This window comes from Abramis brama (genome assembly GCF_963993115.1).
Source record: "Abramis brama genome assembly, chromosome: 2".
Taxonomy (NCBI): domain Eukaryota; kingdom Metazoa; phylum Chordata; class Actinopteri; order Cypriniformes; family Leuciscidae; genus Abramis; species Abramis brama.
This window is the reverse complement of record NC_139964.1, coordinates 29,112,641-29,133,104: the sequence shown is the minus strand read 5'-3', so window position 1 is coordinate 29,133,104 and position 20,464 is coordinate 29,112,641. Positions and strand designations below refer to the sequence as shown.

The following is a 20,464-nucleotide window of genomic DNA, read 5'->3' as shown; positions in this document are numbered from 1 at the left end:
CAAAAAACTTGCTTTTGAAAGACGCAGTGGAATTGGGAAAAGCGCAATGTCTCGAGATGCGTTTTTTTAATCTATATGTTCATAAGCTATATGATAAAGCCCAAATGCCAAGATTTTGATAGTAAGTGGCAAAAAAAAAAAATGCAATCCAAGTCATGCATAGGTCATTTTTTTATATATTCACACATATACATGTCTGTCTATAACTCCTAAACGAAATTAGATATGTTCACCAAATGTGACTTACTTATGGGCACACTCTGGGGACACACACAAAAAATATAGGTGCTATAATTGAACAAAACATGAAATTGGCCCTAACTACAGTAACGTTGGTCTGAACTTCAAAATTGACATGCAGTGTCTTTGTCTCAGTTGCTCAATGTCCATTATGACATTGGTGAACCTTGAAAAACATGGCCGTCATTTTAATTACCAAATGACAAAAAAGATCCAAAGCTGTAACTTTATAAAGCGGTATTGTCATATCGTTACGAAACTCAGTATGTTTCTTCGGCACCATAGTAATAACAGTAAATTATGCATAATTACATGCAACTAACCCTCAACCAAATCCTAACCCTATAGTAAGTACATGTAGTTGCTTAATATTACTCAGCACTTAAATATATAATTACACTGTAACATTTACACCTTAAAATAGTGTAACCAAAAATGTATATTTTTGGAAAATTATATCTCAGTACAACTCAATGTATTTATGGGTTGTCAATCTTTTTGCTCAAAATTGTCGTCAAATTTCCTAATTTTTGCAGTTGGTCTGCTGCTAGCTTCGTTGTTTGCTTCTGTTGTGCTTGGCCCTAATACATATATTTATATCTTTTGCTGTAGTGTGTCAATAGGAAATATTAGTTTACATTTCCAAATATTCCTTTTACCATTAATTGTAATAATCTAGTGAGATTTGTGTATGCACAAGAAGTCTGACAACAGCCGGTATGATCTGATCTCACCATCATCGAGTCCGTCTGTGATTACATGAAGAAACTGAGACCGATTAAATCCAGAAGAACTGCGGCAACGTCTCCGAGACACTTGAAGAAACTAAATAAAAAAATAAGTGTGTTCTGCAGACTAAAAATTTCAGTAAAAAACCCATGATGTTTGTGAGGTCAAGCATGAAAGTCTGAATAGATGTTTTAATGATTTTGAAATAGGAGATGATTTTATAGCAGCACAAACCAAATATGAAGTTTATTATCAAACAGCTTTTCATTTTGTCTTCTACCAGGCAAAGCAAAAAGGCATCACTCTCGTTCTCAGTCTACTGCGTCTTTTGTTTCTTGCGCGCTTGAAACTGTTGGGTTTTGTTCTTGATGGATTTGACAAGCAGTGATAAATTGGGGTCCATGACTTTAGTGGCGGATGAAGTCTCTGCTGTGATCTTCTCCCGTGAGGCTCTGCTCTTCAGCGTCTCCTCCTGTCTCTGGTGCTCCTCCTCTCTGCGCCGCAGCTTCTCCTCTAAGATGCTCTGCGTTGCTTTGGTCTTCTTGTAGGCCGGGTCGGACGGGTCCAGGTTGTAAAGATGGGACGTGAACATGGACTGGAAGCGCGGGTCGTGAACGTCCACCTGGAGAACCATGGCAGAAATGGAGTTAGAGTTGGCAAGTTTGATTGATTTTACAGAATCAGTTCAGAGAATCGATTCAGTGAGTCACACACATGCACACAAAAAACAAATCTTTTCTCTCCTGAAAATCTAAAAGAGTGACTCTGTGAGACTCTGACCTTGAAGTCGTCGTTCTCCAGTGGCGTGTCGCTCTTCAGGAGCTTCTTCCTCTTCTTCTTGCTCAGGTTCTGGTGCTCTACGATCTTGTCGTAGTTGAAATGTTTGTGCTTGTCGTCTTCATCGTCAGCCATCAGCAGCTCCATCTCGGCCTGGAGATCAAGACACAGTTGGTCATCATGATACATTACCCAGAAACACACGTTGTGACAGAAACGCACCCTCCGTCTCTCCAGCTCTTCCTGTTCCTCTGGTGTCCTCTCCTCATCCTTCTTCCTGCTCTTCTTGTTCTTTTTGTTTTCCAGGGATGCTGCAATAGAATTGACCTCATGGTTTAATCTCCCTCATGTTGAATGTGTTGAAGTGTGAGGGGAATAAAGCGCAGGCTAACCTGTCGCGCCGAGCTCCTCCGTGAAGAAGGGGTCGTTGAGGTCGACATTAGCAGGAAGTTCATCATCACTGATCGCAGGCTCCGCCTCCAGCGCGTCCTGCACCAGAGAGACGGTGTGTGAGTGAGTCAGAAGCACAGAAATGAAGGGCAAACGGAATGATTATTCCTCAGTGACACGTTTACCTTCTTTCCTTTCCTCTTCTCTTTCTTTTTCTCCTTTTTCTTCTGCAGATATTCCTCCCACGGAGACAGTATATCTTTGCCCAACATTTTCTTCTTCACAAGCTTCTCGGTTGTTTCTTTCAGTCCTAAAAACAATCAAATAACATAAACATTAACATACAGTATGTATAAAATATATATATAATATTTATATATATTTTTTTTTTGATAGTTTATATTTACTTATATATATATATATATATATATAATGTATGTTTGTGTGTCTATATATAATAAAAAATTAAACATTTGCATATGTATATATATATTATTTTGTTCATTTTATAATTTGTTTACACATTTATGTACTGTATATTTACTTAAAATATATATATTAATAATATAATTATAAACAATTATATATAATGAATACTATAATATAAATATATATATATATATATACATATTCTATAATTCTATATATAATTATCATATATTTATTTTGTTTGTAATAGTTTATATTTACATACATATATATATATACAATTAAAAACAATGTCTAGTCAAAGCATTTTTAAATATGTATATATTATGTTCATTTTACATTATATATTTTATTCACATTCATGTACATATTTATTATATTTACTTAAAATATATATTATTATATTACTAATAATATAATTATAAACAATTATATATATATATATATATATTATATATAATTAATACTATAATAATATATAATATTATTAAACGTAAAACAAAATACTTTTACATAAAATTAAACAATATTACATAGAGAATCGTTTTCTGCAATCATTAAAACATAATTATTTGATATATTTTTTGCATTTTATTAAATGAAAAATATTTATTATAATATTAATAATATAATATTAATAGGTGTAAAATAATGTAAAATATGTTCTTTTAAAAATAAAGTAATATTAAAAAATTATATAAAACATAACACTTAATCAACTTTTTAGGTGAGGAGGAGAGTATCTCTGATACCTGGTACCCATGTGATCTCCATGTCCATGGCGCCATCGTTCCCCTTGTCTTTGTCCTGAATGCTCTTCAGTAGATCTCTGTATTTGGCGATCTGCTCTGCGCTCTTCTTCCCCTTCCTGCCCTTCTTCTCCTCGGGAAGAGGCTGAGCCGGCTCCTCTGCTGAACATTCAACACAACAAAACATTTCAAAGACAGCCAGACTTACAAGTTCACCAGCACAAGGAGATGTTTAACAGGATGCTCTGTCTTTTCCATATGATAGATGAGATTTAGTCATCACTAGCCTTCCGTCTGTTTCTCTTCCTCCTCCTCCTCTTCTTCTTCCTCACTGGAGGAGGCCAGATAAGCCTTAAAGTCCATGTCCAACAGCTCGTCCTTATTGAACTTCCGGCAGAGAGCAGTGACCCGGTCGTGATCCGTTTCATCCCACGTCAGCTCAACCTGAAGGGGGACAGCAGACGTTACAGTACGCCGAGTTCAGGCGCTCAGATCTTGTGTTCAGTGTGACAGACCTTGGCTGTGGTGGTGGCCGCCGATGTGAAGAGTTTGGGCTTGTAGGAACCATAATCCACATCGGTCGCTCTGTCCTTCGGCTCATCGTCAAACGTCTCGTCATCAGGGATGAACCTGGAAAATGCCCGCAGACACCAACATCAACCACTGACAACTGACAAATAAATCTCTCAGAGATAATGAAGTGCTAAGTTCTTAGAAATGTAATCAGATTTGAATTCTTGATGGTTTCAGTTTTAAACGCCATTTTCAGCCGAGGTTTTGACTGAATGTCCCCGGGGACGCGAGGGACTCACCGCAGGTCGATCATCGAGCAGCTGCTCTCGTACTCGAGGCCGTCGCACTCCTCGTAAATCTTCACCGCCGTTTCGACGGACTCGCACTCCACCACTGCGTAGTAATACCTCAGACGCTTGAACTGATAGTCACGCACTTTCTCCCGGCAGATCCTGAAAACACATGGAAGACCTTCGTCATAAAACACCGGGCTGAAATAAATGAGGGTTCCTCTGATCGGAAAATAATAATACTGTCCTTTAAAACCATTCAGAGTGAATCTAAAAATAGAAGACATGAAATATTATCAAAATATACAGTTATATACTGCCACTCAAAAGTTAGGGTATACTCAACAAGGTTGCATTTATTTGATCAAAAATACAGTAAAAACTGTAATATTGTGAAATATTAATACAATTTAAAAGAACTGTTTTCCATGTAAAATGTAGTTTATTCCTGTGATCAAAGCTGTATTTTCAGCATCATTACTCTTCAGTCTTCAGCGTCACATGATCCTAATATGATCTAATATGATGAATTGATGCTCAAGAAAAATGTATTATTATCCATGTTGAAAACCTTATTTTAGAGGAAACCGTGATACATTTTTGTCAGGATTCTTTGATGAATAGAATGATTTGAAATAGAAATACACTACCGTTCAAAAGTTTGGGGTCAGTAAGATTTTTAATGTTTTTAAAAGAAGTCTCTTCTGCTCACCAAGGCTGCATTTATTTGATTAAAAATACAAACAAAAACAGTATTATTGTGAAATATTATTCCAATTTAAAACAACTGTTTTCTATGTGAATATACAGTAAACTGTAATTTATTCCTGTGATCAAAGCTGAATTTTCAGCATCATTACTCCAGTCTTCAGTGTCACATGATCCTCCAGAAATCATTCTGATGTGATGATCTGATGCTCAAGAAACATTTATGATTATTATCAATGTTGAAAACAGTTTTTTACATTTTTATTTCATGATGCTATGATGAATAGAAAGTTCAAAAGAACAGCATTTATCTGAAATCTAAAGCTTTTGTAACATTAAACACTACCCTTCAAAAGTTTGGGGTCAGTAAGAATTTTAATTTTATTTTTGGGGGAAAGAAATAAAATAAATCAATACTTTTATTCATCAAGGATGAGTTAAACTGATCAAAAGTTACAGTAAAGACATTTATAATGTTAGAAAATATTCTATTTTTAAATAAATGTTGTTCTTTTGAACTTACTATTCATCAAATAATTTTGAAAAAAAATTGTACACAACTGTTTTCAACACTGAAAATAATAATGAATGTTTCTTGAGCATCAGATCATCATATTAGAATGATTTCTGAAGGATCATGTGACACTGAAGACTGGAGTAATGATGCTGAAAATTCAGCTTTGATCACAGGAATAAATTACACTTTACTGTATATTCACATAGAAAACAGTTGTTTTAAATTGGAATAATATTTCACAATATGTTTTTTTTATGTTTTTTTATCAAATAAATGCAGCCTTGGTGAGCAGAAGATACTTCTTTTAAAAACATAAAAAAATCTTACTGACCCCAAACTTTTGAGCGGTAGTGTATTTCGGAAATATTTATGATTTTAAAGCACTGTTGCTGAATAAATGTATTAATTTCAATGAAAAATAAATGAGTGACCCAAACTTCTCGAACGGCATTACATCTAAAATCATTTGATCACTTTTTTTATCTATCAGTGTAGCACGCAGCACAGCACACACTACTCTGATAACCATAAAAACACACAGCACTGGGTGAAAAAGTCATTTTAATCAGACTGAAATATTTTTATAGTCCGGTTTTTAGTATTGAATGAACTAGAAGTATGTTTTAAATCAGTGTCAGCCATCTATAACAATTTTTTTGTGACTAAGTTTGTTTGCAATGCATTCTGGTATTGCCTTCAGTAATGTACTGTAAACCCCAATATGAGGTGCTGAAAGCGGTACCTTTGCTCCTCTGTGTCTGCGTCGGGGTCGTCCGGGAGGCTGGTGAGCTCCAGCGGACCCTGGGTCTGCTCCGCACTCATCCTCTCCTTCCCAAACTCAGACGGGTAGATCTGACAAATGCAGGACAAGCATTCAGACTCACAAATGATAAAGGGATTGTGGGAGGAGCCAGAGCAGGAAGAGAAGGGACAGTTACCGTTACAGACAGCACTACGCCTTCTTTGGGCTTGAACGAGTTAAAGAGAGCCAGCAGATCTTTAGCTTTCAGTCTGTCCCAGTCAATGTTACAAACTGCCAACCGCCGTGTAGTCTACACACAGAAAACAACACACTAAAACACAACCGATACATGATGTAGAAATACATTTGAAAGTAATTATTTTAATTGCATTATTCTTAAAAAATATATATATATTTTTTATTTTTGTTATTTTTATCATCAATTTGAATATAATATAATGTTAAATATATATAACAAAAAATATTAAATATAATTTTCATTTAATAAATGTACTAACGTTCAAAAGTATGATATACTAAATGGATCAAAAGTGACAGTAAAGACTGAAAAGACATTTATAATGTTACTAAAGATTTTCTATTTCACAGAAATTAATCAGCACAACTGTTTTCAACATTGATAATAATCAGAAATGTTTCTTGATTTCTGAAGGATCATGTGACACTGAAGACTGGAGTAATGATGCTGAAAATCCAGCTTTAATTACAAGAATAAATTCAATTTTACTAAATATTCACATAGAAAACTGTTATTTACAATTGTAATAATATTTCTCAATATTACCGTTTTTACTGTATTTTTGATTAAATAAATGCAGCCCTGGTGAGCAGAATAAAGTGTTTGGATGAAATCTCACATTGTCACCGCGTGGAGCATCTTTACACATCTCTCCCCAGTCATGCTCAATCTCCTCTTCCTCCAACTCATCATCATCATCATCATCTTCATCAGAGCTGGTCTCAATGTTACCCTTCCCTCTGGCCAGATCAGGTCCTTTCTCTTCGTCTTCATCTGACTCGCTCTCATCCTCCTCCTCATCATCGTCATCTTCACCTTCAGAAGAACCATCTTCTTCATCCTCTTCATCACCAGATTCCTCATCTTCATCTGATAAAACCAATAAAAATGGTCTCAATTCATAAATAACATAAACAAACCCCTCAAGAATATACAAACATACTTATCAAAATGACATTAAGATGATTGATCCAAAACAAACAATATGCAAAACAAAACAGTTACATAATAAATCAGCAGTACCTTCTTCAAACACTCTCACTCCCTTTATCAGCGGCTCTTTCTTTTTCTTCGCTTTTTCTGACTTCAGAACCTTCTCGTCTTCTTCCTCCTCCTCAGATTCATCACTCTCATCTTCATCCTCAACCTGAGCTTCCTCTTCAGCTTTCTTTTCCTTCTCTGTGTTTTCTGTGTCCTCGTCCTCCTCTTCGGAGTCAGAGAGCTTGTAGAAGCGCTTGAGGTCCTCGGTGGTCGTGTGGTTGACGGGCCGGCCCCGTTTATCCACCGTGTACTTCAGCTTGAAGCGCTGGTCGTGGAACATGGACTGGAAACGCTCGTCGATCTTGACCTTGCGCTCTCTGTTGGGCATCTCCCAGAAGCGAGGGTCCTTTTTAACCTTGGAGAAGCGGTCGTCGCCGCTTGCAGTGTTTTTGGAAGTCATGGTGATTATTTGGAAGAACCGAGTGGAAGTGTTAACCTGTGGAAAACACAAAAGAGGTTCACTTCTGGTTCATGTGAAACCAGTTGCCTAGAATTATATGAATTACCTGTCAATGTATATCCATTTAAAGAAATGTCACAAAATATTTCTTACGCAGACAGCCCAAAATAATGTGGTTCTTGAGTGTTTCGTTATAGTGAAATAAACTAGATCAACTACTGATTTTAATAAGTGATGTTATGTTACAGCAAAATAAACCGACAAATAAGGAAAAATAGGGTAGAGTGGGGCTAGTTGTCACAATGTTTACTGCATTAGTGTAGATTTATTTTTTATCAATTACAGAGCATTGTATTTTATAATGTATACTTGTCAATAGGCTATATGCACGCTCTTTTTTTGTTTTGTATTTATTTGTTTACAGTGTGTAGGTGATTTACAGAGCAAACATTTTGTTCTATTGTATATGACTGCAGTGTAATGACAAACTACAACACTGAGCATGCCGTTAATTTACAGCACAGGACACGAAACAAGAATTCAGCACAAAACGGACTCCACAAAAAATAAAAGAGTTATTTAAAGGCCAATACTGACCTACTGGTTTTTCGTGCGATGTTGCGCAGCTCCACACGTGTTTTGTTTCCCGTGATGCTTCACTGCTTCACTACTTCCGTGACCTCTTTGAAACCCCGCCTTCTTTTTCCTACGGCGCGTCGAAAAGTTCAAAACACACCAGACGCGAGCGTCTGTCCTCTTGTCTTTGATATGCGACTGTGTGGGAAGCTGAGGAAGGGTTATTGTATTTCATTTAAACAGTTAAAAATAATAATAAACAAATAAAACAAAATAAAAAAAGAATTTTCGTTATTTGAAATAAAATAAACGTTAACTGAAATAAAACAAAATACAAACAACTTAAACATTTATTTCAGCTAGTTGCCAAAACAATATTTCTCGTTTCAATTTAGTTTTAATTGATGTACTAAAATACCTAAAACTATGACTGAAATAAATAAAAAAATATAATAACTTTATTGACATATTTAGAAAAACTAACAACAAAAACTTTAAACAAAATTGAAATACAAACCGAAAATATAAAAATATATGAATAAATTCTAAATATTAATAAAACTACAATAGATAAGCATCTAAAATAACACTGATTTGTCTAATCGAGCTTGAAGCTGGAAATATATAAATAAACGTACAAATAAGAAAATCTTCTGTCAATTCCATTATTCATCATCAGTTTTAAATCACAAAATATGAACACGACTCTTAAATATACTATTAGCAATAAAAATAATATTAGCAATATTGGTATTATAACCTTTAAAGAATAAAAAAATTAGTTTGAAATAAAATCACACTTTTTATGTTTTCCCTTTGCTTTTCATTGTAGAATAGGACATAACATAACATAACATAACATAACATAACATAACATAACATAACATAACATAACATAACATAACATAACATAACATAACATAACATAACATAACATAACATAGAATAGAATAGAATAGAATAGAATAGAATAGAATAGAATAGAATAGTAATGTTTTGGTTGAACAATCGCTTTAAACTGACTCCGGTCCATGCTCCAGTCCGGTATGATGGTCTGATCCATTCCACATTTTACCTCATATCTCCCTGTTGTGTGACGCAAAGCTGAGCTCTGTTTTTAGAGTCACACAGATGAAATGTGTTTGAAAGTGTTATGAAATGTATCAGTTGAAATGAGCATGAATTAGGAAGCATGAATATGAGTGTGAAAAGCCTCCGCTGTGTGTGGAGAGGATGGAGGTGTTTGTCCTCCAGTCATGGAGGCGCGATGAACGTGTTTGACAGGAACATGAAGCGCAAGCAGAAAGAATGGGCATCATCTTTACTGGACAGCGGCAAATACGATTACCTTCGAGACGAGGTGAGAGAGATGCATTTCTGATACCTGCGTTTGTTTCTACGAGAAGTCAAGCTGTGTGTCTGTGAACTTCTGCTTTCATGCATTGTGTTTGCAGGTGGCGAGCAGATTGGCAGACAGAGTTTACGACGTCTCAAGGTCACTGTCCACATATTAAGCGCATGTTAAAGGGATAGTTCACCCAAAAATTAAAATTCTGTCATCATTTACTCACCCTCATGTTGTTTCAAACCTGCATGAAGTTCCTTCTTCTGCTGAACACAGAAGAAGATATTTTGAAGAACTGTGGTAACCAAACAGTTGATGGGCATCATTATTGACATCTCTAGTATCTTTTTTCGATACTATGGAAGTCAACGTGTTCTAATAGTTCAGCCAAAAATAAAAAATTCTGAAATTTTTAATGTAATGTCGTTCCAGACCCGTTAGACTTTATTCTGTTTTGTGGGATAGAAAAGGAGATGTTGAGCAGAATGTCCGATCTTCTGTTTACCGCACAATAGCAGTGAATGGGGACTGGGGTTGTTGACCTCCAGAAAAGCACCATGAAAGTGCTCCACACGACTTTTTGTGCTATATTTCTAGTCTGATGAAGTCATACGATACCTCTGGGTAACGAACAGACAAATTTATTTTTTATTGCATTTTGGGAGCTCAAGAAATCCAGTCCCCATCCACTTTCATTGCAACAGCAATGTCTAATTGTGTGTTAACCAGAACAAATGTAGTCATGTGGGTTTTGAATACCATGAGGGTGAGAAAATAACAAAATGTAAGTTTTTGATCCCCCTAAATGTCATCGCAGGACTTTCCCTCTGGCTTTGGATGTAGGATGTGGGAAGAGTCACATCGCAGAGCATTTGAGTAAGGTAGAACTGTTCCTAATGTTACAGTGAATGGCATTGTTAAAGAAAAAATAAGATTTGTCACAATTTACTTAAAGGAGAACTCCGGTCAATTTTAACATTGAGCTCATTTTTTTGTAAATTTGGAGTGCTGTCAATACAGAGAACAACGACAACAATCGGTGTTGCCTACACCGTGTTATCCTCTTTTTAAAATTTGCACCCTGTTGACTTCAATAGGGCAAGTTTTAAACCTGCTTTTAGCCTCTTAACATCCTTGATGTGTCATTACAAGTGCACAGCCAATGTGAGTGATTCCTTCAGAGTGAACACGGGTGAATCTGACTGCAGTAGATGTGAAAGATATGAATAAAAATGATGTTATTTCAGCCAGCGCTCATACCTGTATTTACATCCTGTTTTCGGTCGAAGTCCACAGTAATCGATTGTCGAGTTCACGCGCATATGTTTAGTTACCTATGATCACGCGCGTGAACGCGACAATCGATTACTATGGACTTCGACCGAAAACAGGATGTAAATGGATGTCTCTGTATTGACAGCACTCCAAATTTACAAAAAAATGAGCTCAATGTTAAAATTGACCGGAGTTCTCCTTTAACTTCATGTCTTTTTTTTTATACATAGGATAATTTGACGAATGTTCACATTACTCTTTTCATACAAAATTCTGTCATGAAACTCTAGATGGCGCAGGCTAATAGGTCCTTAACTCAACCTGCTTGCAATCACATCATGCTCTATAGGGCACAGCTGATTGGTTCCTGCTGTATCAGTAGCCAATGAGCTCGCTGCTCAACATTCAAATACTTGGTCAGCATTTGCAGTAGCAGTTTGCAGCGCGCTTTCAGAAACCCTCCACCTTTCCCAGCTCCACCTGTATAGATTTGCATAACAGAGCTATTTCGCCAAGACTAAATATATCAACATTATCATGTCCATTACCATCCCAAGCACTCAGAGAGAGTTGTCATAATGAAAGTGAATGGAGACTAGGGCTGTCGAGCTCCTAGTGTGCTATATTTGTTTTCAGACACTAGAAACTTGACATTCCTTAAATGTATTTTTATTGCATGGAAAAGAGCAGCGTTAACATTCTTTACAACATCTCCTTTTGTGTTCTTAAAAAGAAAGTCATACAGGTTTGGAACGACATGAAGGCAAGTAAATTATTCCTTTCTGTGTTTCCATCTAATTGTGACACTGTTTCTCTCTCTTCTCAGGAGGTTGTTGAACGTCTCTTCTTAACAGACGTCTCAGACTCTTCCCTGGTAAGAGATTGCACACGTCTTTATTTCATTGATATGCAGTTGGAACTTATTGTGTAACCCATGATTCTACCGTTAAAACCTTTCGGGTCAGTAAGATTAAAATAATATATTTCACAATATTACTGTATTTTTGCTCAAATAAATGCTGCCTTAGTGAGCAGAAGAGACTTCTTTCAAAAACATCCAAAAATTTAAATAATCTTACAGACCCCAAACTTTTCAACACTTACATTTACTTGAACCTTCTTTCTCCTCCTTGTTTTTCAGAGGAACAGGAGGGAATGTGAGATTCCTACTCACTGTGTTGTGGCAGATGAGGAGTTCCTGCCCTTTAAAGAAAACACTTTTGACCTAGTGCTCAGCAGCCTGAGGTACTGTACCACCCCAGTGCATGATGGGAAATGTAAAGATGAACTCTCATTTATAAACCCGTATTCGTCTCCTCAGTCTGCACTGGATCAACGACCTTCCCGGAGCTTTGAGACAGGTATGAGGATCTAAGCAAGTGTGCGTTCCTGTGGTGCGCAAGTGCTAAATAAACCGAAATTCCCTCTTTTTGTCGTTCAGATCCACCATGTGTTGAAGCCAGATGGCGTGTTCATTGGAGCGATGGTTGGCGGTGAGACGCTCTATGAGCTGCGATGCTCTCTGCAGTTAGCCGAGCTGGAGAGGGAGGGTGGGTTTGCGCCCCATATCTCGCCCTACACAGCCGTCACTGACCTGGGCAACCTGCTGGGACAGGCCCGATTCAACATGCTCACTGTGGTACGAGTACTCGAATACATCTCAGTTCAGAGATTCAGCTTCAGTAGTGTTCAAAAGTGAGGTCCAACATTATTGAAATGTTATTAGTTAAAGCTTTTGTAAGCATATTGTGTAGTTGTTTTATTTTGAGTCAAGCTAGTAGCTAGTTTGCCTTTTTTGCCAAATAACTTTGTCAGAATCAAGTTTAGTGTTTTATTCTTCCCTCATATTTAAAAATCAGAAAGATTATCCTCATATTTTGATGGTTTAATCAAATTGTACGGTCATTAAAAATAATTATTTTTTAGCCACTACTGTACATAATCCACATTGAAGTCACTGTTTATATATTGCACGTTAAGGGATCTGTTTGATTTGAATTATGAGTGATGATATTGAGGCTCATTATTGTGTTGTAATCCAGGACATTGATGAGGTTCAGGTCCATTACCCTGGTATGCTGGAGGTCATGAGTGATTTACAAGGTAAACTCTGCATCTTATAAATTTGGTGATTTGATGTTAAATTGAAGGAGAATGTGTTTATGGTTTATTCATCCGCTTCAGGTATGGGTGAGAGCAACTGTGCGTGGAACAGGAAGTCACTCCTGCAAAGAGACACTATACTGGCGGCTGCTGCCATTTATAAAGGTGAGACCGCAAACTGCACAGGATTCACTCAAATGTAACTATAGCTATGTTTCCATCCACCTATTTTTATGCAAGTTTTGGGATATCGCATAAAAACGTTGGACGGAAAGTTTGGAAACGGCAAGATTTGGCATAAATTGTAAGAATGCGCATAAAAAACATATGCACTCAATTGAGGCGGTCTCTTTATTTCAGATGTTTTCCACGGAAGTGACGATTTTGTTCTCTTGAACACACGGGATGCAAACTGTGCTTTATTCGCACATGTTTTATTCGATACTCCAATCCTGCGCACAAGTTAAATTTACATCTTTGGATGGAAACGTAACTAATATTATGTAATAATATTACGAATATTATTTATTGTAAATTAACATTGTAATGACAATTAAAATTTCCAAAGTATTTATTTTATTATACATGTATTATTTTAACACTTATAATTCTACGTAGAATAGAGGTTTTCAACCAGGAGGCAGAAAGATTGATGAATTAAAATAAGATAAAACAATGTTTAAAAAAAAGCCTAAATGGTTAAAAATCAGGATGCAAGACGTAATCATGTAATTCTCATGATTTTGGACAACCTATGAGGACATTTTTCAAAAGTGTGATTTATAGACCTGGAAAAGTGAATGAATATAATTTATATTTGCATTTTTATATAAATTTAGTCAAGCCATAACATTTTATCGGGTAGAAAATTGATATTTAATCAAGAAGTAATGAAGATTCATAGGTAATAAAAAGTGTAAACTATGAAGAACATTCAGTTATTGGAATTACGGAATTTTAATTATTTATAATTAGGTTATTTAGTTATATTATATTGCCACTCCTAGTTACTGTGGGGAAAAAAGAAAATTAGCAGTTTTGTCATTATAGCAGAATATTGTCTTAACCAATGGATTGAATAAGGTTAGGAACCACTGATTTTGAACACTAAATTATTTTCTTTACCTAAATGAGATTGATGACCCTAGATATTGTGTAATTTCTTTTAGAGATGTACGGCAGTGAAGACGGCTCAGTTCCAGCCACGTTTCAGATCCTCTACATGATTGGCTGGAAGCCTCATGATTCTCAGGTCTGTTGCATTTTCATTGGTCAGAATGGAACGAACCACAGCCAATCACATTCCTCCAAAAGTGGAACTGTAGTCAGATTCTGATTTTGCCATCTTGTGACGAATTTACAGGCGAAACCAGCAAAACGGGGTTCGGCGAATGTCTCGTTCGCGGATTTATCAAAAATAGACAAACTTCAGACCGACCACCAGAAAACCAATGACAAGTCCTAGGAGTTGAGTTTCATTCCTCAAATCAACGTACGTGCTTTGAAGATCTGCTTTACTTACATGAACATTACACTGAAATGTTGCATCAACAAACTGTATTTTTGCAAAAGCTTGTTTGACAAATGTACTCCAACATAAATAAACCATGAATTTAATATGGTGCTAAACAGTTTGCCTCACTCTCTAAAACTGAGTTACCAAATCATGTTACTCACAAGTGATTACATTCAGTTTCAGAAATAAAAAAGCAAATGAAAATATCGTTTTAAAAATGTATACATCTTACACTCAGCACTCTTTGAAAGTGTTCTACAGTCCGACTAGCTCAAGAAGGGCTAATATAGCAGTGCTATCCCTTTCCTTCAAACATCATGAGATCAAGCTCCTCTGTACAGATCAAGTGTATAATACATTTACATGTACATATGGCAGCATATTCTACATTAAAAGCCCTTTAACTGCATCCAGGGCAGTAAGCAGGACAATCATTTCCATTTCGGTATCTGGAAGACATTGGCTCACGGTACATGTGGCATTTTGTGAGCTTTGACCTCTTAGTGGTTATTAAAAAACATATCTGCTAAATGTTAGCATGAATATAATGGATGATAATGAGTATATATGGATTGGAGCCAATCAGAGGCCTCCGTTCTCATTAATGGCAGTTACAACAAAGCAAAGCAGTGGCGATTCATTATATGCAGCAACTTAAACATGAACTTGGTTTCAAGTGAACCACAAGCCCAAGTAGCAGCTACAGGACGTCCTGTTTGTCCACAGAAAAAGGCTTCATGGTCCTCGATGTAAACACAAGATGTTTGAAGCAGGTTACGGTGACCATCAGTTGTCATATTAACATATTTCATTTTCTTTGATGCATTTTAAAGCTCAATTACAGCCAACAAGGCACTAACAAAACTATTTACATCTACTTTGGATCCTTTTTTCAATCTTTTCTTATTCCTCCTCCACCTGATTTCCAACTTTCCTGAGTGTGTTCATGAGAATACGAGTGTATCCAGGTCATATTTCACCTCAAAATAAAAAGAAAACAAAAAGCTGATTTTTTATTATTAGGATTATTTCCATTATGATATTATTTACATGACAATATGAAGAAAAAAATTTATATATTATTTAAAGTGATTGTAAAGTAAGGTATGGTTTTTAATAAAAAATATTGTAGTAATTTTTAACGTGAATACAGTAAACAAATTCTGAATCACCCCAGAATAACAAACTACAAAAAAAAAAAAAAAACTCAAAAGTAAAAACTCAGGTAAAACGTGCTTAATTGTCATGCAAATAATGTCACAATGAATTTCTTTTTAAATGGAGAATATCATTTCTTATTTTTTTCCCTTTGATTTTAGGGTAAAATGACTTTCTCAGTTTGTATTTATGTGTGTGTGTGTCAGAGAGCTGCATAAAGTGCATGTAAATTAGTGTTTATGTGTTTTATTGGTGTGTGTGTGTGTCAGCCCGTCCCGTGACTGCTGTAGTCAAACACTCCCTTCTTAAAGAAAGGAGAGATGTCGCACACGGCGTGTTTGGAGAGTTGTAATCCACACTCGTCCGTTCTCAGAGGAGAAGAGGAGGATGTCGTCATCATCACATGGAAGAAGTTCCGCAGGTATTGCTGGGAAAACACAATGGCATCTTAGATTAGAAAAACACCTTCTCATTCAAAGGTGGATGACAGTCAACACATCTGATTACCTCCAACTGATTCCGGCGCTCCGCAATCATTCTTTCGTCTCTGTTTCCAAAAATCTTTTTGGGAGGGAAGGCCAAAGCCGCGAGCTAGAACAAGACATTCACAAATTAAAATGTGTCTAATATGCCATAGTTGGGTGAATCTCACAAAAACACGGCAAGATTATATTTGGAAAGTGGGGAAAACAATTATGGATGACCTTAGTGTATATTTTCTCATATTTTCTCTGAACAAAATATTTGATCATTTTGGTGTGAAATATATTTATAGGAATGATAACATTTTATAAATATTACATATATACATATAAATATTTAAAATAATGATAATAAAAAAAAATGACAGGTTACATGAATAAATTTGATCTAAAATCAGTTTAATCTTTTGCATTTATCCAGAACAACCTGTAATGCATTAAGCTTATTGCATGAAAATAATGCATAAATAAATCAAATTAAATGTATGGTCCTTAGGGCTGGGACGGTATGGATTTTTTCTTACCGCGGTTGAAAAGCAAGAAATTCCCGCGGTATAGCGGTAAACCGCTTTAAATCAATTCTTTTGTAGTTTGGTGTACTAAAGTGTTGTTCTAAAATAAACATTCACGAGTGTACCTTATTACTTCTTCTCACTGCTGATTCCTGATGGTTTAGAGGACGAGTCGCCCGCTGTCGTTTCAAAGAATAGTATACGGCGAGCGCGTCAAGCATAAAATGCCTCGTCCACTTGGGGAGGCGCGCGCGCAGTCAGAGAAGAAGAGATAAAAGCCCACCCACACTGACAACTGATTGGTTGACTTGCCGAAACGGGCCAATCAGGATGCTCTCTCTCGCTCCCTCTCCCTCTCCCTCTCTGCCGTGCGCCCGCTACACGTTTGGAACACAGTCTCTGTCTCGCATGCGCACTCTTGCTCGCTCGCTCTAGATTACGGGAGATTTTAACTAATTTGCGGGCATCATGGAGCCGCTATTAATATGCGGGAGACTCCCGGAACTTCTGGGAGACTTGGGATGTCTGTAGGTACTCTCGCATATAGGCCTAATAGTCAATACGAATGGAATGTTATTATGTGTCATGGAACATTGCGCTCCCCAACTCGCGAAAAGTCGGATGTGCTCCATCTTTTGATGGATTCAAGGTTTTCTAAACAAAACTTATGTAAGACACAATGTCATTAGACACAATCCATGTCATTAGAATCAATGTAATTAGACACAACGTGCACACATGTGCAGGCCAATGCTTTTTTTTTTTTTTTTGCGGTGATGACGGTGACGAGCTCAGACCCGCGGTAGGCATCATGTGACCGCGGTATTGCGGTAATGCGGTAACCGCCCCAGCCCTAATGGTCCTAAAAATGTGCTTAACTTTTCTTTAAGCATAATATTTAATTATTATGGGTTAAAATACATTTGTTCAAATAATAATAATCATTAAAAATGTACAAGTTACATACATTAATTTGATCTGAAATTAATTGAATCTTTTATATTAATGCACCAGCCGCTGTGGTTAGTGTCTAAGTCCACTCCGCATTTTCACTGGCCACAATTTTGACATCGATACCAAGGGGAAAAGCTGCCATTTAGATATTTTTAATATTATCTCATAATTTGGCAGCAGGAATATTAGGCTGCTGTCACTTTAAGACCTGACGCACGCATCCATTATACTGTTACACATGTGTTTTCTTTCTCAACTGTTTACGTTCATTTAAAACATAACTAACTGTGTTTACATGAATACTCGCCAAGATACATTATTTTGAGTGTATTTGACTGTTTAAGCGCAATAAGCTGTGAAAAATAACTCAATTTAGTCCTGAGAGGTGACTTTATGTGCCGCACTTTGGGTGAGAGCACAAAATCTGTGGGAATGAGTACAGTTATGCGCAATAAGTGCAAAACCCACGTCGAAATTCAAGCCCTGTAACAGCAACAAAGTTCATCTGGAGCAAATGATAGGATTGAGTGAGTGGAGGCGGGTTTATCGGAGAGATGAGAGAAAGAGAAAGAGCAGCTGGTATCGTGTATCTATTCTGCGGAAAATTCTTATTAAAAGCGTTTCAGATATTTCAGTATTGATATGTATTGAAAAATCTATATTTTTTGACAACACTACATTGCACTTTATTATTTCAGATGCTTTTTTAAAAGACTACAATTGAAAAATGTATGTATTGCATATAAAATTCAACCCACCAAAGTGGCTATAGGAGTGACTGCGTTACACACCGCTGCTGAAATACACCCACATTTGGCAGGTGTTAATGTCAAGCCCAGATTCCAGGTTTATATTTCATCAGTACGTGCACTCTCTGGGAATCAAACCCATAACATATGTCCATGTGTACATGTAGGTCATACCTCTGGATATTTCAGCTTCAGAGACTTGTGCATCTCCCGAAAACGACTGTATCTTCTAAACACCGTCCACGTTTCATCCAAAACAGTGATCTGAACACAGACGCAAAACACCAAGTCATCAAAGATTTTCATGTACAGAGATTTTTTTATTCAGTGGAGGTCGCCGGTTGGTCAATTCGACAATTCCCATAGATAATACACTGACTGAGACGGTATAAAACGCAGACAAACCTTGACTTCAAACTCGAAGTGTTCATCTTTGCCTTGTCCGCACAGGACGTGACGTGGAATACTGATCTTCACAGGATCTTTAAGATTCTCTGGACTCGGATCCAGGGGAATGGACACCAGTCGCTGTGGAAAGACGGCCAGTGATGGTCAGAAAACATGCTAATGAAATATCATTCCCTAAACACGTACAGTAAGATCATACCTCGTATTTCAGTTTGCGTGGATCCAAGCGTTTTTTATCGTTGTCCTGAGAGATTGAAATTGAGTTTATTAGGGTCACAAAATTACACATAACTCAACGGAGCTGATTTCAGGGGTCAAGCGAGTACTTGTTTGTCATTTCGTATGAATAGCTATGTTTCCATCCAATGTTGCAAATTTAACTTGGAATTAAAGTGGAATATCGCTTCTGGAAGGGAATTAAACCAAATCATTTTGATGACAGACTTTGAGTTTTTTGTTGCGCATCGAATTATAAAAAAAAGAAAGAAAGTGTTTCCATCGTAGTTCTTCTTATCGGATGATTTTTATTTATTTATCCGACTCAATTGAGCACATACTGTTTTTATGCCCATTTTTAGAATTTATGCGCATCTTGGTATTTCCATCCAGTGTTTTTATACAATATCCCCAAATTTCCATAAAAGTAGATGGATGGAAACAGTGAATGTGATTCAACCAAGTAGAACATGTTCTTGGATCAACATCTTTGTAGATCCTGGAAAAAGATTCCAATCAACCAATCAGATTTGAGGGATAGGTCTACAGTTAATGTCAAGTTTAGGGTTACGACAAGGGTTAGGTGCTTCTACATCAGTGTTATTCACCTATCATTTCCCTCTGATTTTAGGAATAAGTTATGGGTAGGGTTAGGACTAGGAAACATGTTGATCTAGGAACATGTCTAGGAACAGAAAAAAAATAATTGCAACAACAGCAAATGCATCTATACAAGAAATCGGTGGGCAGGCTGCATGCTCCCAAAGTGGAAAACCGCAGAGGAAAGACCCAATCTACTGACATCAGAGATTGTGAGCAATATGCAAATCATTAAGGCTGGATCATGCAAATCACAGTCCACTCAGCTGGTGCTGATTGGCTGAGACCCGTGCTTACCTCATCCGTCAATCTAACAGAGCTACCGTCACTATCCTGCTCCTCCTCCTGTAGAGTTAAACAACTGTGTTGGTGCCAAAAACAATGTGTCTCTTGTGCATGACTAGGGAGACATTAAACTATTTTCCCACAATGTGTGCCAGCACAGAAATCTCTGTGGATAAATGTTAAAAGCTTTGGCTAATTTGATTGTCTTTCCCTTTTGATAAGTTTGCAAAGTTGTCACAAATCTGTTTTTTGCATTGTCATTATGGTTTATGGAGTGTAGACTGATGTGAAAAAAAAGAAAGTTATTAAAGTAGTTTAACATAAGGCAGCAACATAACAAAATGTGAAAAAATGGTGTATGAATACTTTCGCAAAGCACTGTATACATATGACCTGGATCACAAAACCAGTCACAAGTCGCACGGGTATATTTGTGGCAATAGCCAACAATACATTGTATGGGTCAAAATGATCGATTTTTCTTTTATGCCAAAAATCATT

General features: G+C 36.6%; 3 protein-coding genes across 9 annotated transcripts in view; 1 reads left to right on the top strand and 2 right to left on the bottom strand.

Moving 5' to 3' along the window:
• Positions 1-1,140: 1,140 nt before the first annotated feature.
• On the bottom strand, positions 1,141-9,861 carry esf1 (ESF1, nucleolar pre-rRNA processing protein, homolog). Of its 2 annotated transcripts, XM_084098233.1 has the most exons (15): positions 9,745-9,861; positions 8,382-8,570; positions 7,367-7,820; positions 6,963-7,213; positions 6,281-6,394; positions 6,085-6,194; positions 4,127-4,279; positions 3,830-3,944; positions 3,602-3,758; positions 3,318-3,476; positions 2,322-2,446; positions 2,139-2,235; positions 1,969-2,057; positions 1,750-1,899; positions 1,141-1,591 (listed from the first exon to the last, which is right to left on the bottom strand). In XM_084098233.1, exons 3-15 carry the CDS (start codon positions 7,782-7,784, stop codon positions 1,286-1,288), a joined length of 2,244 nt encoding a protein of 747 aa, XP_083954359.1. In that variant the 5' UTR covers positions 7,785-7,820; positions 8,382-8,570; positions 9,745-9,861; the 3' UTR covers positions 1,141-1,285. The 2 variants fall into 2 exon arrangements, with proteins under 2 accessions (XP_083954359.1, XP_083954360.1); XM_084098234.1 differs by lacking the exon at positions 9,745-9,861 and having other exon boundaries at positions 3,318-3,473.
• On the top strand, positions 9,218-14,712 carry ndufaf5 (NADH:ubiquinone oxidoreductase complex assembly factor 5). Of its 2 annotated transcripts, XM_084098257.1 has the most exons (11): positions 9,218-9,720; positions 9,815-9,855; positions 10,523-10,586; positions 11,807-11,854; positions 12,122-12,225; positions 12,302-12,341; positions 12,422-12,619; positions 13,023-13,083; positions 13,165-13,248; positions 14,253-14,335; positions 14,447-14,712. In XM_084098257.1, the coding sequence occupies exons 1-11, from the start codon at positions 9,553-9,555 to the stop codon at positions 14,546-14,548; spliced, it is 993 nt and encodes a 330-aa protein (XP_083954383.1). In that variant the 5' UTR covers positions 9,218-9,552; the 3' UTR covers positions 14,549-14,712. The 2 variants fall into 2 exon arrangements, with proteins under 2 accessions (XP_083954383.1, XP_083954384.1); XM_084098258.1 differs by lacking the exon at positions 10,523-10,586 and having other exon boundaries at positions 9,457-9,720.
• kif16ba (kinesin family member 16Ba) overlaps positions 14,552-20,464 on the bottom strand; it is a 38,787-nt gene continuing 32,874 nt past the window's right edge. For 2 of the 5 annotated variants that reach the window (XM_084098179.1, XM_084098180.1), the window contains 6 exons: positions 19,976-20,023; positions 19,062-19,106; positions 18,860-18,982; positions 18,629-18,718; positions 16,265-16,348; positions 14,552-16,184 (listed from right to left, as the gene is read on the bottom strand). In XM_084098179.1, the coding sequence (XP_083954305.1) occupies positions 16,023-16,184; positions 16,265-16,348; positions 18,629-18,718; positions 18,860-18,982; positions 19,062-19,106; positions 19,976-20,023 (552 nt within the window). In that variant the 3' untranslated portion in view covers positions 14,552-16,022. The remainder of the gene's footprint in view (positions 16,185-16,264; positions 16,349-18,628; positions 18,719-18,859; positions 18,983-19,061; positions 19,107-19,975; positions 20,024-20,464) is intronic. The other 3 variants (XM_084098182.1, XM_084098183.1, XM_084098181.1) reach the window with 2 other exon arrangements.